The following is a 19,420-nucleotide window of genomic DNA, read 5'->3' as shown; positions in this document are numbered from 1 at the left end:
AGCCAAGTTCAGGAAGACTGGTGTGAACAGAGGAGAGCATACACGAGTGAACGAGAGGGAAGATAAGAGTGAGATGTCTAGCGAAGGACAGAATCTGTTGAGCATTCCAAAGCTCGATGGAGACTACGATCACTGGAGTATGCTGATGGAGAATTTGCTTCGATCCAAGGAGTGGTGGAATCTCATTGATCCAGGGTATCAAGAGCCRCCAACGGGAACAAGAGAGACTGATGCGGAGAAAAAGGCTCGGGCAGAATTGAAGATCAAAGACCTTAAAGTCAAGAACTATCTGTTTGCTGCCATCAACAAAACTATTCTTAAAACAATACTCCAAAAGGAAACCTCAAGGGATCTTTGGGAGTCATTAAGAATAAGATACCAAGGAAATGCAAGGGTTAAGAGATCGCAGCTACAGGCACTTCRAAGGGAATTTGAAGTTCTCGAAATGAAGGAAGGAGAGACGATTGCAGAATACTTTGGACGAGTTATGACTGTGGCAAGTAATATGCGTAATAATGGTGAGACTCTAGAAGACAAACAAATTGTCGAGAAGATATTACGAACACTCACAGAAAGATTCAACTACATTGTTGTGTCTATTGAAGAGGCCAAAGACATAGATCACCTGAGTGTGGACGAACTTCAAAGCTCTCTAATCGTTCATGAACAGAAGTTTCGCAAGACTGTGAAGGAAKACGAACATGTCTTGAAGGTAGCGAATGAAAGCCGAAGCCCTGGTGGAAGAGGTCGTGGACGATCTGGGAATGGTCGAGGTAGAGGACGAGGTAGACACATGGTGAACAGAGCAACTTTAGAATGCTGGAAGTGTCAGAAACTTGGGCATTTTCAGTATGAATGTCCAGAATGGGAAGGGAAGGCTAATTTTGCAGAATTTGAAGATAGTGAAGAAGTTATCTTAATGGCCTACCTAGAGAAAAATGAGGATCTGTTGATGACTTACGAAGAAGAAAGCAAAAATGTACAAGGTGAAGTATGGTTTTTAGACTCAGGATGCAGTAATCACATGAGTGGAAACCAAGCATGGTTTTCAGAGCTCGAACTAAGAAACGATGTGAAGCACACGGTGAAGCTTGGGAATGATACTCGAATCACTGTAGCAGGAAGGGGAACTGTTCGAATGAAGGCTAATGGGAAATTTCTAGTCATCTCAAATGTTTACTACATACCAGAGTTGAAAAGCAATTTACTGAGTATCGGGCAATTACAAGAGAAGGAGCTAGAAGTACTGATTCATAAAAGAATATGCAAAGTTTATCATCCAACAATGGGTATCATTATGCAGTCACAGATGAGCAAGAACCGGATATTTCCATTAATTGCAGAAGTGGTGACGAAGGAACAGACGTGTCTGCAAGCTCAGACAGATGATGTTGCGTATCTATGGCACTGCCGCTATGGACATTTGAGTTACAAAGGGCTAAAAACGTTATCTGCAAAAGAAATGGTAGAAGGGTTGCCTACAATTCAAGCCTCAAACGAAGTATGTTCAAGCTGTCTGATAGGAAAACAACACCGAGAAAGCATTCCGAAGAAAAGCGCATGGGAGTCTACCCACAAGTTGCAACTGATCCACTCTGATATATGCGGCCCAATCACCCCTACATCGTATGGAAACAAGAGGTATATTTTAAGTTTTATCGATGACTTTACAAGGAAAACTTGGATATATCTCTTAAATCAGAAATCAAAAGCTTTCCATACATTCAAGATTTTCAAGGCTACTGTGGAGAAAGAAATCGGATCAAGTATACTTGCATTACGAACAGATAGGGGAGGTGAATTCAACTCGAGTGAATTCAACAATTTTTGTGAAAAGGAGGGGATCAATCGACAACTAACGGCAGCATACACACCGCAACAGAACGGTGTTGCAGAACGAAAGAATCGCACCATTATGAATATGGTGCGATCCATGTTGAGTGATAAACAAATGCCAAAGGAACTTTGGGCCGAAGCAGCAAATTGGTGTGTTCACATCATCAATAGGTCGCCAACAGCTGCTCTAGAAGAACTAACACCATACGAGGCATGGTCTGGAAGCAAACCCAAGGTACACTATTTTCGGGTCTTCGGGTGTTTGGCTCATATGCATGTTCCAAGTCAAATGAGAACAAAGATGGATGACAGAAGTCAGTTACATGTATTTGTTGGTGTAAGTAAAGAATCAAAGGCCTACAGATTATTTGACCCAACAACTAGAAAAATTCGAACCAGTAGAGATGTGGTGTTTGAAGAAGACAAAGGCTGGAAATGGGAAGGAGATACTGGAACTGAGGCAGACACTATTACGCTGGGAAATGACGAGGCTGAACATAACACCGAGGGGAATACGCCTTCAGCACCACCAGAAACCAGCCCCTCGCCTTTAGCACCTGAGACCAGCATGTCAGAATCTCCCATAGAAAGGACTCAAAGACCTCACAACACAAGAGAACGAAGAGCTCCATACTGGTACTCAGATTATGTTTCTGGGGAAGAATTATCGGAAGAAGAAGAGGCAGCCATGATAATTGAAGACGATCCACTTTCTTTCGAAGAAGCCGTAAAGAGTGAGAAGTGGAAAGAAGCAATGGAAAAGGAGATAGAAGCAATAGAACGAAGTGGTACTTGGACACTATGTTCTTTACCACAAAATGCAGTGGCCATCAAMGTAAAATGGATATTCAAGACGAAGTTGAACGAAAAAGGAGATGTGGAAAAGTATAAGGCACGATTGGTGGCCAAGGGCTATTCACAGCAGTACGGAATTGATTACACTGAAGTTTTTGCTCCAGTAGCTCGTTTGGATACTGTTAGATTAATTCTAAGCATCGCGGCCCAAAACCGATGGGAAGTCTTTCAACTTGATGTCAAAAGTGCATTTCTCCAAGGAAATTTGAAAGAGAAAGTGTATGTACAACAACCCTTAGGTTTTGAGAAACAAGGAAAAGAAGAGAAGGTCTATCGACTGCATAAGGCGCTGTACGGGCTCAAACAAGCTCCGAGAGCTTGGTACAGCAGAATAGAGGCATACTTCACTCAAGAAGGATTCAAACGTTGCTCTTGTGAACACACTTTGTTCACAAAAGCAAAGGAGGGTGGTAAGATTTTGATAGTAAGCTTGTATGTTGATGATATCATATACACAGGGAATGATAACGCCATGAATGAAGAATTCAAGAACTCGATGATGAATGAATTTGACATGTCAGATTTGGGCAGCATGAAGTATTTCCTGGGAATAGAAGTAATTCAGAACTCGAAGGGAATTTTCATTTGCCAACGCAAGTATGCTCAAGAAATACTGGCTCGGTTTGAAATGGAAAACAGTAATGCAGTTAAAAATCCTATTGTTCCAGGAACCAGACTTCTTAAAGATGAAGGAAAGGTGAAATTTGATCCATCTCTTTACAAACAAGCTATTGGTTGTCTCATGTATTTAACAGCGACTCGACCAGATTTGATGTTTGTGGTCAGTCTGTTGAGTAGATTCATGTCTACACCATCTGAGGATCATTGGAATGCAGTCAAGAAAGTGCTTCGGTATCTTAGAGGAACAACGGAACTAGGAATCTGGTATAGGAATACAACAATAGCTGCTCTTCATGCATACTCGGACAGTGATTTTGCTGGTGATCTCGATGATAGGAAAAGTACATCTGGGTATGTGTTCATGTATGGAAGTGGTGCTGTCTCATGGTCCTCAAAGAAGCAACCGGTGGTGTCACTTTCATCAACCGAAGCTGAGTACATATCAGCGGCCTCGTGTGCAAGTCAATGTATCTGGTTTGGGAATGTCCTTAGGGACTTGAAGTGCAACATGCAAGGAGGAATTACAATCAATTGTGACAATAGTTCAGCAATTCAGCTGTCAAAGAACTATGTATTTCATGCAAGGAGTCGACACATCGATGTTAAGTTTCATTTCTTACGAGACTTGGTGAACAAGGGCCTGGTGGAGTTAAAATACTGCAAGACGAATGAACAGGTGGCTGACATTATGACCAAACCAATAAAACTCGAGCAGTTTGTGAAGCTGAGGAAGGAGCTTGGAATGTATGAAGCATCAGAGGTAAACTAATTGCTCCACAATTAGTTTAAAGGAGGGAATGTTGAGTAACCACTTAGACTGCTTGGTCTTTTAGTCTGCGAATAAACAGGAGTAGGAATAGGTCTTTTTGTTTTAGTCAATTCCTTTATTTCAGCAAGTATCTGTTTACATGTAAGGCTATATAAAGCTATCTTGTTTATCAATAAAAACCATCGAAAGCATTCTGGGTATTCACATTAGTCTTCTTCATATAACAATAGTTAATAATCCATGATGTGGACCAAATCAACAAGCAATGACCTAGGCCTATATCAAAGGCAAATCAACAACCACCCATCCAAAATCCTTAGATTCTTCTTATAGAAACTTGACCTTGGTTCAAAATTAGATTAGTCAATGAGACCAGATATGACTTCAGATTCCCTCATGTGACATAATTACAAATGTTTTTTTTTTCTAGCAAGTATCAATTTTCATATGTTTGCTTTCAACAACCAGTAATTTATATGTGTAGCAGTGTAATTATGGACTCTGTTATAACTAAAAAAACAACTGCATTTACAAATAATGAAACAACAAAATTTATATGGGAGCACTTAGGGCCTCATAAAAGGTTCAAGTGCAGAATGCTAGAAGGATATTCGGATGCTTAGCCCCACTTAATACCTTTTAGTTTTTAACTTAAGTTTTCCCTAAGAAACGTTCACAGTGGCTATCTCTGCTTATCTTCTTCTTTTAATTCCTCCAAAGATTATCTTTCATGGTACAAATCTTATGGCTAAGAGAATGATAATGTAATATGCTAGAGGTAAAATCAATTCCATGTGTCAAAATAAAATGGAGCAAGTTCTTATTGGACCATGGAAGCAACATCAAATACCTGGCCTAAACATTGAAGTTAATAAGTCAAGCATACATGAAAACCTTAAAATTTTAACTTATTCCATCACAATCATAAGCATCCAACTTTTTAACTTTACAAAAAAAAATCAACTTTGTTAAGCATCTAAACTTTCCTAATCTTCTAAAAAATCCTTCGTTCTAACATGCACGTATAATCATGTTACAAACCCAATAAATCATACAAAACTTACAAACCGGTTTTCATGTGTTGCTTCACATATGAAAAAAAACGTATGAAAATGCATTGTTTAAAGAGTGTTGTTTCATATATGAAATGTTCATGACTGTTTTCTATGTGTAAAAGAAGGGTCTTAAACGTTTCGCATATGTTGTGTGAGTCAACACTTTATAAATACCGCATATTCCCAACTACATGGAATCTAGTTTGTAGAGTTTGTACGAAATATTAGATTTGTAAAAGAATGAGATTCTTCTAACATATTCTCCTAAACTAATAACAAACAGTAACAACCCAATTAATCCTCAATTTCTGAACATAATTCCCTTTCTGCGTTTATATAATGTACAACTACACATAACAATTTCAAGGATAAAACAACCTAATTTTGAGCCAAATCTAAAAACAATAACCGATAGAATTATAAGGTCCAAGGAAGAAGAGAAAACTTACTATGTGCATCTGATCAACAATCCAATCTTCCATTGCCGAATCCACGGTAGCAAACAATTCAGGCCATCTCACTTTCGCCGCCTGTATCAATCAAATCAATCGAAACGATTCAATCCTCGATTTCCACCGATTTACATAAGCACCAGAAGTAACTATACATATATATATATATATATACACACACACACACACAATAAAATCAATCAAACACGATTCTCAATCTTCGATTTCCACTGATTTACATAAGCACCAGAAGTGTGTGTGTGTGTGTGTCTATATATACACACACATACATCCATTCCACGCACAAAAGCTCCAATTACAGAAGAAGAGTGTGTGTGTGTGTGTGTGTGTGTGTGTGAAGATTTGGAAGAGATACCTTAACAGCGGAAATGGAGCTCTCTCCGCAGCTATCACAGAGAACTCCATCGAAGTCCAAAGCATAGAGATCCCCCATTTTCTCCCTCTTTTCTGATGATATTGGTAGGGAACAAACCACTGGAGTTCGTTGCAGTCCAAGTGATTTCAATCGAAAGCCTCCAATTTCGTCTTATTTATTATCTCCACAAGAAGCGCACACACTCATTTTTCATGTTGTTTGGTCGATGTTTTTCCATTGTTTACTGGTGTGGTTTTTTACGGACTTTAAAGAGAAACAACAAAAAAAATCAAATGTAACAAATTTTTAATTTTTTTAAATAAAAAAATTACATTCATCTCCAACAGATTTTTTATTTTAAAGAATTCAGTGTTGAAACTATCAGGGTGGTGCCTGATTGGTTTGAGTTTGGCTCCAAAAGTCAAAAGTGTCAGGAGGTCCAGGTTCAAATCCAAGGAGGAATAAAAATCCCCTTTGTGGCCATGGAGGATCAAATACGGCAATTCCAGGCTATCTGCAAAATAAGTGGTCGTCCTGGAATTAGTCATAACAGGTTGGATATCCAGGTTAATCGTTAATAAAAAAAGAATTCATTGTTGATTATAATATTAAAATATTTTATTTATCTATTAAAATATTATTTCTTTTTCTAAAACTAGAAGGGTATTCGCACAATACAGCGAGATATATCTCGATTTTAATGTTTATTTTTTTTAGTCGATGTTATAATATGATTTTATGTGTTTTGAGAAAACAATAATGTTTTTATTTTTTAATAAAATATAAACATGAATACATCATAAAAAATTAAAAAATACTGATATTAGTACCAGACTAACTATTTAAAATTTCTCATTTTTTTGTATTTCTTTAATTCATTTTTTTTATTGTTGGCTTAGTAATATAACTTTTTATAAAAATAATAATTAAGTATTTTGTTAGAATAAATGATTATCCTAATTATATTTTAGTTTTTTTATATTTGAAATAAAATATTTATCCTCAATTTGATTATGTTTATCTGAAGTTAGTTATACGGATTCATACATGAAGCTTTAATAAGTTGTACTTACACACAGTTTTATTTATAGTCTTGAATTTTAAGTAATATACATCAATAAACAAAACTTCATTCATAAAAAAAAAAGTTTTTAAGATATTGGGTCAAATGTTTTATAATATAGTATAGATTTACATTTATCTCCATCAAATTTTATTACAATTCCTTTAAAGTCAAATTCCTTTGATTAATTTCAATTCCATCAAATTTCATTATGTGAACCAAACGTCTCCTAAATGTTTATGAGAGAAAAATAATATTCTACGAGTTATATTGAATAAGGGTCTTGTTTGTTTTTTTTAAATTTCCTCTTAATCACCTCTTAAGTCTGGATCGTTTAAACATTTTCATTTTCAGACCGTTTGTTTTTTTTTTTTTTCAAAATAAGAGTTAAATGATGTTTCCTTCCTCTAAATTTTTAAGTGATAAACCTATCACTTAATACCTCTTAAATCAACTTTTTCTCGCCGGTGGCCCATCTTGCAATGATCCACGATTCACCTCATGACCAACACAATACATAATCAAAATGTGAAGGTGGCGAAAAAGATCACCATCTCCTGCTGATACCCCAATCTCCTCTTCTATGAATGTAATAACCAAAAAAATTGAATATAATATTAATGATAGGAAACTCAATGGTTATGAAACCTACGACCATTAATTATGGCTTATTGTTTCATATTCCGTGAAACCGCCGATGACTAAGTATATATATGGGGAGGTCTTCAAGCATAGAGATGAAAAATTCTCGGGGAAGGAAACTCGTATAAGAGAGGTGAAAGATGAGAATGATTTGGTGAAGCGCAACAAGTTTGATGCGTTTTTTGTTGGGAGAACATGAGGAACTTTGAGGAACGGTTTAGAGTTATGACCTGTATGGTGAGTTACACGTGATTTATTTTTAAAATAGTTGCATGCCTTATTTTTTATATGTTATATATGCGTGAAAAGTTCGATATTTTTAAAATATGTGTTTTGAGTATTTGTATGTCAATGGGGATGTACTACAATATGATTTTGTAAAGACGAGCATGCTTTGTGAGCTTGTCTAAGCCGTAAGTGCGGACATGCTGTGTGAGTTCGCTAGGTAATGCTGTGTGAGGTAGACATCTCCCATGACGCGGTTGCTTTGTGATGTAAACACACACTATAATATATTTATCTTGTGAAAAATATTATTCTCATCAAGGCATGCTAAATTTATGAAGCTTCGTGAAAATTGTTTATTTTAAAAGTTGTTGTTCATGCATGAAAACCGTGGATTCATTGGGCCTAAGGCTCAACCAAAACTCTTTTAAATTTTTTTACCCATACGGCTTATGAGTGGAAAGAAAAGTGCAATAAAGAGAAATAAGGATTAAYTTCAAAGAAGGATATGTGCAGATCAATGCATTGTTATATAGAGCAAAGTTATGCTCCTCAAKATTGTAATTTAGATGGTGATACAATTTGTAAGATTAGAAATTTTATTTCCGCTGTAATGTAAGTGTTTGATCTTGGGATACTCATTATGATATATTGAAATATTCAAAATTTTGGGATGTTACAATGAATCTCATGGTAAAAGTGTAATTGACAGATTAGATTCAGATTTCATAATACAACTGATTTTAACCCCACCCACCATAAGGAAAACTCTGAATTTTTTTTATTTGACTAAAACCTTGAAAGAAAGAAATACAAATCCATGTTGAAACATAACATTCCCATAACCAATATGACTGATTCAGACTTCAGACATAAAAACAAACAGTCTGATTGATTTAGATTTTAGACTTCAGCACCACCTCTTAAAAACCAGAAGTGAATTCAGAATCCAACACCTCTTAAAGAAACAAACGCCACCTAGATGTCTTAGACATAATCAAACAAATTAAAAAAGATGTCTTAGGTGTCGTTTACCAAACGCCTATCCGGGTAAACATTTATCAAGTCACATTACTGTATCGAATGAATATGACAATGACTAAGAATCTTACCCGGTAAGAGCGAAGACAATAATCAAGAGTCTTACCCGGTAAGTGAGGGCGATAACTCTTACCATGGTTAGCGCTTACCGGGATAAATTGTTGCATACGATGCGTTTTGGTGAACAAAATCTTACCCAATAAACAAGTGATAGTGTTAAATTCTATTAGTAAGTGCTTACCGGGTAAGTGTTTAGGTAAACGACCCCTTAGTTTACAATATAAAAGTAATCATAAATTCAAACATAATACAACTAACATCAAATTCACGATTTAGACAAATAAACTAGATTTTTCCGTGAGCCTTATTTGACGTGTCATGGTAAAGTGGAAAAAAGTCTTCTAAATTGTAATGTTAGTATGATATTATTTTCTTTTAATGATATTGTATATATATATACGTATGTGTATGTATATAAATTAATATATATATATACACACACACACATACATATCAGGCTGGACCGGCCCGGTGATCATCGTCCTTGCCCCCGTCCCCATTAAGATCCCCGAATATGTCTGTAATTCCCGTGCCATCCCCGATAAGATGTCCTCGAACCCGACCAAAAAGTTTCGGTTTTCACCATTGGTTTCGGGTTTTTCTTTACATCCCTATTTCACATTTTTTTCCATCTAAGACAAATATTTAATGTATTCATTAACATATATTTGTTTCACAATGTGTTTGTTTCATATGTAACTGTTCGACAATGTAAAACCCTTTTACGTGTACTTTTTGCTTCATAAACAGGCAAAAAACGTTTACAGTGTAAAACAAGTATATGTTAATTCATATCTTAAATCAAAGTTTTTGATATAAAGTCTTAAAAACCACTTTTGTACATCAAGTACTATTTATTTATACATGTTACTTAAAATTCAAGATTACAAGTAAATGATAGATAAATACAACCTTTTAAAGTTCATTATATGAATTCATATAACGAATTGATAAACATAATCAAATACATCTTATTTTAAATATATTGTTTTTCAAGAGTGAATTACATTGATAGTCCGTGTGGCTTGCTCAATTTTTGAATTCGGTCCATAAAACAAACTATCTATTAGGTGTATAAACGATACGAGACAACTTGCAAGTTACTCGAGATCAACTCGGTCAACACTCGACTCGACATATTAACGAACAGAGTCAAGCTACCCAATACTCGACTCGAAAAGCTCGTGAGATACTCAATTATTTTATATATAATTAGTTTCAAAATATAATCAATTTGTATGATAAAATCTGTAAAATATAAATAATAAGAATGTCTTGTATTTTTTATATATTTAAACAAAATTATGCATTTTTTTATTGTAAAAATTAATCAATTTTTTTATTAAAATCATAATTAAAAAATTACAGAGAAAAACTATAAAAAGAGTTAGTGAAATTGTCCCATATTGAAAAAAAGATGGTAAATGAAGAGATAAAAGATGTTGTAAAAAAGAGGGAGATAAATCAAATTTCTAACTTTGTCTTTTTTATTATAAAATTTGGAATTGGTCCCTTATAGTTTTATAAACACTAAGGGGCTGTTTGTTTTTAATAAAAAAGCTCTTAATGTCCTCTTAAGTCTGAATCGATCAGACATAAGAGGATCCAGTGTGTTTGTTTTTTTTTCAATTAAGAGCTTAAAAGCTCTTATTAGGTCTGAAAATTTAAGTGGTTGAAAAACCTCTTATTATCTCTTATTTCAAATCGTCGCCTACCTACTTTGATCTCTTTACGCTCGATTTCTCTTGATCAACTCTTATCTCGATCTCTCATCTCTCAACCCTGTCAACTGTTGATCCATATCAACTCTCGATCTCTCATCTTCAAACTTCAGATTTCAGACGCAAAAAACAAATAGTCTGATTGATTCAGATTTCAGACTTCAGCACCACCTCTTAAAAATCAGAAGTGAATTCAGACTTCAGACTTCAGCACCTCTTGAAAAACAAACGCCACCTAAGTAAACGCCTTTAAATTTTAAAATTTCATAAATTTCAATGGATGAGTTTGTTTCGAGCTCAAGTTCAAGCTTGATTCGAGCTCGAGTTTGAGCTTGAAAAATAGTTATCGGGTTCACGATTTTTACTACTCGTGAGTTTTCGAGTCGAGTTCGAGCTTAGAAATTGTGTTGAGTTCGAGTCGAGTATAGCATACTCAAGTTCGACTCACATCATTTACACCCCTAATTGGGACCCCCCAACTATGATAAAAGTCTTACTTTTATTTGGTTCAGTTTCACACTCTCTAGTACTCAACAAACAACAACTAAACTTAGCACCAACCTACTTTCTCATTAGAACTCAACTCAAACCTAATGCTTTAATGATTTAACGAGCAATGTATTTATTTGTTTTAAGTGTAAACTGTATAAAACATATATAAATAACAGTATAACGTGTCTGTTTAACCAAAACYAGTAAAAAGATTAACTGAAAATCGAAACGAATAAGTTATCTTTATTCGGTTAATAGAACCGTTTAAGTCGAAAATGAAAACCAGAAACCTTTTTTGGGTTGGACGAATGTTCGGTTTCAAAAAGTTTCGACACTCCTAAGTAGGGGTGCTTATAGGTTGGGTTGATCGAGTYGAATACATTTAAGCAATCCAATCCAATGTTCGCAGTTTGAAAATTCTCAATCAAACCCAACCCAAACCAAAGTGCAACCCAACCCAAACTGCACAGGTTGGTCGGGTTAGTTGGGTTGATACTTTGGTATATTAAAATATTTTTCGAACCTTGAATATGTTTTTCCYCACTCATAATTTATTTTTCATCATCAACCATTTGATACAACTTATCCATACTTCTTACATATATCACATTCAGTTAATTTTCTCAATTTACATATATATGTTCACAATTACTAACATATATACGAACGAGTTACATAGAGATGTGAATAAATTGAAAATATGTGTATATGAAGAACGTACGTGATAGTGTAACTGTCTAACATATATATTAATAGAAATTCAACAATCATATTGAATCTAAGAAATAAAAGGATATCAGGTTCATCGGGTTGKGTTGAGTTCAAATAATAATAACCCAATATCAATCTAATACATGCGGTTTGAAAATTTTACAACTCGATTAGACATCTGGTTGCTGCAGGTTGAGTTAGTTCACGTTGGGTTGGGTTGATCGGATTTTTGAGCACCCCTACTTCTAAGTATACCCTGAACTATAATAGTTTTTGGATCCGCCACTGATAAAGAAGCGAGACTTATACCTTTACGCATCTAAAACTTGTACTCTTTAAAAGACCAAAAAGTCAAAAGTAACGCGCCAATACCGAAACAAGATATACTTTCCCTCCTTGTGTACACAACAGATACATAATTAACCTCCTATCTCCGGTTAACCAACTACAAATCTCTTACCAATCAYCGGCTATACCCGGTTAACCGGTTTCTGTTTATCCCGTACTCATCCTACTACTATTTATACCCCTGATCGCAATCCGTTTCCCAAGAACACTCCACTACTCACATCGCCGGTTAACTGGAGTTGCTACGTCACCGTTTTCCGGYGTCTCTACTAAGAATCTTCTCTCTATCTATACTGTAAGTTAAACGAATTATACGATGATCCGATCATGATTTAGTTCATAACGCATATTTTAATCGATTACTGATTTTATTTTGGATTTTTTTGATTTTGTAATCTTATCCGTGATCGTATCGTTTCAAACATGTCTGATTTGTTGGTGTTATGGTGCTATTGATCTGTTGTTTTTAGCTGTTTGTAAAATTTTGATYACAGGAAGTGTTGCGTGTGATTTTGGAATTTGTTCATTTTGCTGTTTTTTTTTATATTTTAATTGACTGGATGAGTTTTCGTTTGCTGATTTGAAGAAGAATTGGTTTGCCTTATATGTGTTATTGGATGATTTTTGTCTTCCTTTGTGCTTGTTATGCTAGAAAATTGTTTGTTTGTTTTTTTATTGATAATCGAGGGGAGATTGTTAATCAAGTTGACAGTAGAAGAAAACACASTTTGGCGTGATTTATAACGATAATCGATAGCAACAAGATTGGGGTTTATATTTGTGCTTAGGTTTGGTGATTTATCTGTGTTGTTGACCTAAATCACCTAATGGTGAATGTTTGCCTAACAATAGTGGTGCTTATTTTTGAGAGGTAGCARGTAGYGAGTATACTTATTGTTATAGAAGTATATAATTGTCATGGACTTATCCCTACAAGATTGTGTGTCACACTTACTGGCCGTTGACTAAATGCTTACCATTAAATGCTTACCCGGTTATTTACCTTAGCGATTGAACATGGCAAGGGCCGAAAATCTTGCTTGGTAAGAGCAATTATAAGGATGGAGAGTCTTACCCAGCAAGTGAGGGCGATGACTCTTACCCGGTTAGTGCTTACCCGTTAAATTCTTGCACACATTACTGTTTTAATGGGCTCTAATCTTATCTGGTAAGCAAGAGGGTTGACTCTTAGCAKATAAGCATTTGGGTAAACGGCACTTAGTAATTATATCGAGTCAGCCTAACTTTAGACTTGGATGGAAAAAGGCAACTAAAAAAAAAAAAAGAGAGTGGGAGAATGCAATGGTATTACTTGAGAAAGTCTAGAAGAGAATTTGAGTATGTAGTCCCAATGAATGCCGGCCTTTATACAGGCCTCCACCCCTGTTCCCTTATACAAGCCTCCACCCCCTGAAGAAAAGTGCTTGAAAGGTTTAGGAACCAGTGAACTTGGTTAACAATCTTGCCTCGATTATCAATAAAGAACAAACAGTTTTCTTGCATAATACGCACAAAGGCAGACAAATTCTTCTTCAAATCAGCATAAGAAAATCATCCAGTCAATTAAAATATTAAAAGATGGATTGATGCTTTTCTCTTGAATATAAAAAKATCTTGTCTATCTTSCTTATATTTTGTTGGATTTACTTGTTTGAAAGTAACTTCCCTAAAACTTATGGAGTTCTTAGAGGTAAAATGATCACATCATACACTGTTTTCAATTTKGCTTTATGATCTTTTATTTATTAAATGATGTTTATACAGAACTGACATGATTAAATATTCATTTGATTGCTTCTTTCCTACACTAATTCGGAATCTTGTAATGCCCAAATTCATGAAAATACTTTTTCTCGTAGATGGCCRATAAAGAGGAAGGACAGGCAAGTGCCCCTCGAGGGGCAGACTGGGAAGTGGTTTCACTTACCGCATCAGCTTATGCTGCTGCTCCAAATRGGGATATGTCCGAGGTTAAACTTGGAGAAAATGGTGACGTAGTTGACACAGATCAAGTTGAAACTTCGAACAATTTGTTCATGTCTGGTCACTTTGTTTTGCCACCTACCCACCACGAGAACCCTCCACTGGAACCTGATAACACAGAGATCCGTGGTGAGCAGGTACGAAAAGATGATGGTTCTGAATCTGTTAAAGATGCAAAATCTGATGCTAATGAAGAAGATAACTGGAATCTTAGCAAGTTGACCGCTTTGGATGGTTTTCATGTAACCCCGTTTTCCAATGAGAAAAGTAGCGTATTAGCGTTTAGCGATGCTGACATMACCGAAAACGCCACGTTAAATCTGGGAGGGAAAGAGCAGAGTATTTACTGCTCTCCGAAGCTTGCTTCATTACACAATGAAGCAAATATGGGTACGTTAAACCTAGATGATGACACGAGCTTGTTAGATGAGTCTGTGCAATCTTCTGATCCAGCCTTGGTTTCGAGCATTCCGAATCTTCCTAAAAATAGTAAAGAAGACGGCCATGGTGGGTCTGGCATGCCTTCTGCTGCTTGGTGGAAGAAACAGGCTGCTTCTTTGTATGTACATGCGAAGGAGGGGAATACATTTTGGTCCATTTTTGCCGCTGCTGCAGTGATGGGAATTCTAGTTATTGGCCGGCAAGAACGATGGCAAGTTCTGTGTCATGAATGGAAATCCAGGATTCATGACGAGGTACATGTTTGCATGAGTTTCATAATTATGTACCTGATGTCGTATTTGATCATAGTGGGRGATTTAAATAAGAAGGTAAAGTATCGTGAGAAGGTAAGAATGTGAGGTTAAGGGGAAGTTTATATGTGAAAATCCATTTGAAGATACATATGTGAACCCATATGTATAATCTKTAGCGCTGGTTCACATATGCATCTTCAATTAGATTTTTTTCTTCAAATTTTTTCAATAATTTACATATGGACCTTCCTTTAACATTTGTTCCTTACCTTCTCACGATACTCAAGGAGAGAGGAGGTTCCAACATATATCGAGGAGAAAAAGGTCCAAGTCTAGCCGATGTGGGACTCCAACACCCCCCTTCAACAGAGGCTAGATGGACACAACCTGTCTCAATTTGTCGAGAGGGGGCAAGGTGAGTACAAATTATCCCAGAGTATCGAGTCCCTAGAGTGGCCTTGGCTCTTATACCGTTTGAGATCATATAGAATCTCATTAAATTACTTCCCCAAAGATCCCTTAACATAACAAAAGGTCATTGGCCCTAGGTTAYCTGTAGAGCCTAGTCTCTCTGAACGTCAAGGGTTCAAACCTCACCAAAGAAAGAATCCTTTAGGAGAAGGGAGGTTCCAACATATATAGAGGATAAAGGGTCCAATTCTAATAGATGTGGGATTCCAATAAAATGTACGAAAACCATGCGTCTACCTAATGCGTTTTCCTTTGTTGCAATTACAATTTTTGATACACTCAGGAATTAACTGTGTTGCACCAAGATGTGGTTGTTTCGATTAGAATGTCGATTAGAAGTTGGAAGTTGGAACAGTTTCCGTCTTCTAGAATGGTGTTTCATGATTTAGCCTGTACAATTCCCACATTCACTTTATACTCGTTGTCTRCATGCACATGCTTTCACGTATAGCTTGCTTGGCCACTTGTTTTATGTTAATTTTTGCTTTGCAAGCCAGTTGTGTTAATGGAAACAGTCAGGGTAGAGAAGTTTGCGTACATCCTACCTCCCAAGCCCTATATATGTGTGGGATATTYCGGTCTTCCTACCCCTTGGGTTAGATACAATTTACGTACATCCTACCCCCARACCCTGATATATCGTCTTTTTACCCATATCCTACTCCCCATATCATACCTCTACCTTGGATTTACTGGGTTCAAATTATTCCGAAGCGTGTAGGGGATATTATATTCCATATTGGACAAAATACCTTGGGGGCTGTTTACCTTTTTTTTCCATTAAGTTCTGTATGGTTTAAGTTGTTTGTCTGGATAAGTATGTCTGATTAAGGGGCAAGAGACCGATGGGTTTGAGGGAGAGAGGGTTGGATCATTTTTGATGCATTTCTGGCTATAATTTGTTTGAGTTGGCTTAATAGGGACAMGTGAGGGGTCCTGGYTTATTCCAAATAGCCATTTTGGCTTAATGGCTTAACGATTAAGCCATAAAGAAAAACTSCTGTATGGCTGAACGATTAATTTATYCAGACCGTTAAGCTCATTAAACTATAAGTAAACAACCCTAAGTGTCTACTATTGTTCACAGAGGATGAAGATGCTGGCGGGTCCCATATCCCGATTCAAAGATGTAATCGCAGGCGGCAACAGACAAGATTTTTCCATCAGGGGAAGCACCTCAAGAGAACGTTGAAGGTTAACGGCAACAATATCGTTTGATGACGATGACGATGACGACGACAATGATGATCCAAAAAGAGCGAAACATATGTCGATAGCAGGTTTTGTTTCAAACCATAATTACTATTTATTTAGGTTGTTTAACGTTATATGGGTCCTATTTTATACACGAGAAATTGAAGATGAGATCCATAAAATAAAGGAAATTGGCCAAAGGAATGATATTTTATTTTGCAAGAATTGAGAGGAATTCACATGTGAATATTCTTTGTTTGCTATCTCAGATTTTTCTATGTTCGTAATTAGTGTGTATATATATAGATGGAGTTTCAAACGAGAACAATAATTAAATAAGAGAATATGAAAACAGAGAAATCATGTACAAAATCACATGCGATTTTGTAACAATGGTCAATTCAGACGTGTGAGGGCGATGTGGCCCGYGATGTTGGGTCGTCACCATAGTCGCGTGTATCACCTGTGATTTTACATAAGGATGGTGATTTGCCCCGACCCGGCGGGGAACTTGACTCACCCGACCCGAACGGGGACAGGGATTCCCCGCTAAAACGGGTCTCGGGCCCGGGGATCCTCGGTAGACTCAAACGGGGGTTGGGGCTGGGCCAGGTAGCATATCCCCCGTCCCATCCTGTACCCGGTATATGATTTTATTAATATATATATATATACATATTATTTATTTTTCAAAATTAGGTCTTGACCAGGGACGGGGATTGGGGTTTGATCAGAAAATAAACGGAGGACAAGATGTTAATCCCGTACCCGTTGGGGACCGGGGCCGGGGATTACAAAACCCGCCCCATCCCCACCCTGTTGCCATGCCCAATTTTACATGTGATTTTAGTGTAAAATCACATGTGTGCTTCGATCTTTTTCTTATTCTTTTATTTAGTTATTATTCTCTTTATAAGTTCTTGATTAGTCTCACATAACTGAACTATGTTTGTGAGTTCTTCGGGTTTAGATTCTTGTAAAAATATCTCATAGTAGCTTGTGGTTATAACGAGTCGAGCTATTAATAAGCTACTTGAGCTCGAGTCGTTTATCTCGAGCTTAATAATTGTCGAGATCCAGTCAATCTCGAATACACACGAAAACTCATTTAACTAAACAAGTTGAGTTCTATAACACCAATGTTCGACTCGATCATATAATAATAGTATAAAAGTTATTGAGGTCGATCCGAAAACCGAGCTAGTCGATCTCGAGTTCGAGCTGTAAACGAGTATCAATGAAAAGTTTGAACATTGATATTTTTTGAGCTCGAACATGAGCCCTACCGTGGAAAAGTTATTCTAGTCAAACTCGACTTAACTTGGCTTGTTAACACCCCTAATAGCAGCTATAAGTTCTTTTAGGCCGTATGCGTCATGGCACCACACTCGTCTTCAATGCCAAGTTAAGCATGTGGCATGCCATGGTAGTGTATAATTTAGAGTTGGGTTGATCGGGTTAAAGACATTTGAACAACACAACCCAATGCTTGCGGTTTGAAAAATCTTAACTCAATCCAACCCAAACCAAAGTGCAACCCCACCCAACCCAAATTGTACGGGTTGATCGGGTTGATACATTAAAATATTCTTCTAACATTGAATATATTGTTTCTTTACTCATAATTTTTTTATCATCAACTATTTGATACAACTTATCCATACTTCTTACATATATCACATTTAGTTAATTTTCTCAATTTACATATATATGTTCACGGTTACTAAACATGTATATGAATAAATTAAAAATGTGTATAACATGTGATAGTATAATTGTCTAATGTATATATTAATATAAATTCAACAATCATGTTAAATCCAAGAAATAAAAGGATATCAGGTTCATTAGGTTGAGTTGAGTTCAAATAATAATAATCCAATACCTACAGTTTGAAATTTTTACAACTCGATTAGACATCGGGTTGAATTATTTCACGTCGGATTGGTCGGGTTTTTGAACATCCCTAATAACAATAAAAAGATATTGAAGGAGAGACAGCTTTGCATTATCATTAAACTGTTGTGTATGAGAGATAAAGCATTGTGAAGAGAAATGCTGCCAAGGATATAAAAGATGATTATGTTCAAATTCAAACCGAGTAATGGATCAATAACTTCGAATCCAACTTAAAATCATAGTTAAAGTTATTGGTAGCTCATTATTTAAGATTTATAAGGAGCTAACAATTCTCATCTTCTATCCATGTGAGACAACTTGTTACAGAATAAATCCATCAAGGCAATTAGTTTACCATCATGGAATCGATTTTTCTAGCGACTGCTTTCTTGTTTTTGTATCCATTGCTTTGGAATCGATTCATCGAGAAATTATGTATGAATCTGTAAATATTACAAGACTCAACAATTTAAAATAAGCGTATTTTGTATTTTCAAATTGGTCTAAAAAACTTATCCGAAAAATTATAAACGGATCATTGCAATCCATAATTCAAATTATGATCCATCGAGTTGAGTGAGGTTTCGTATACTCGTTCAACTGGTTTTTGCAAGTACAAAAGTTGCATACTCCTAAGTCCAAACTTTGTAGGGTGTTTCAGGGTATTAAAAAAAAATCAAAAAATCCCTTGAAACGATGAAAAAACCAAAAAAGTCTCTTGAAATCAATGATGTGTTAGGGGCTGTTTGGTAGTTGCTGAATGATTTAGTGCAGAATAGTTAAGAGGTCAGAATAGCTAAGAGGGTCAGAATGGTTAAGTGCTGAATGTAATATGGTTGTTTGGTAAATGTTCTCTGAATGACAACAAATTACCATTTTAACCCTCTGTATGATTTAGTACTGAATGAAAT

At 36.1% G+C, this 19,420-nt stretch overlaps 2 protein-coding genes across 2 annotated transcripts in view; one reads left to right on the top strand and one right to left on the bottom strand.

Annotated features, from left to right (window-relative positions):
* Positions 1-6,178, bottom strand: part of LOC112526985 — a 14,404-nt gene extending 8,226 nt beyond the window's left edge. The window contains exons 1-2 of the mRNA XM_025137448.1: positions 5,965-6,178; positions 5,586-5,666 (exon numbers count right to left, since the gene is read on the bottom strand). Coding sequence (XP_024993216.1) covers positions 5,586-5,666; positions 5,965-6,042 — 159 coding nt within the window. The 5' untranslated portion in view covers positions 6,043-6,178. The remainder of the gene's footprint in view (positions 1-5,585; positions 5,667-5,964) is intronic.
* A 6,296-nt stretch (positions 6,179-12,474) lies between these two features.
* On the top strand, positions 12,475-16,893 carry LOC112526948 (ATG8-interacting protein 2-like). The gene is made up of 3 exons (XM_025137399.1): positions 12,475-12,562; positions 14,127-14,945; positions 16,504-16,893. The coding sequence occupies exons 2-3, from the start codon at positions 14,127-14,129 to the stop codon at positions 16,606-16,608; spliced, it is 924 nt and encodes a 307-aa protein (XP_024993167.1). The 5' UTR covers positions 12,475-12,562; the 3' UTR covers positions 16,609-16,893.
* Positions 16,894-19,420: the final 2,527 nt, after the last annotated feature.

The sequence above is a fragment of the Cynara cardunculus genome (genome assembly GCF_001531365.2).
Source record: "Cynara cardunculus var. scolymus isolate 2C chromosome LG 14, CcrdV1, whole genome shotgun sequence".
NCBI lineage: Eukaryota > Viridiplantae > Streptophyta > Magnoliopsida > Asterales > Asteraceae > Cynara > Cynara cardunculus.
Note: the sequence above shows the minus strand (reverse complement) of the source record. Positions and strands in the feature narration are given on the sequence as shown.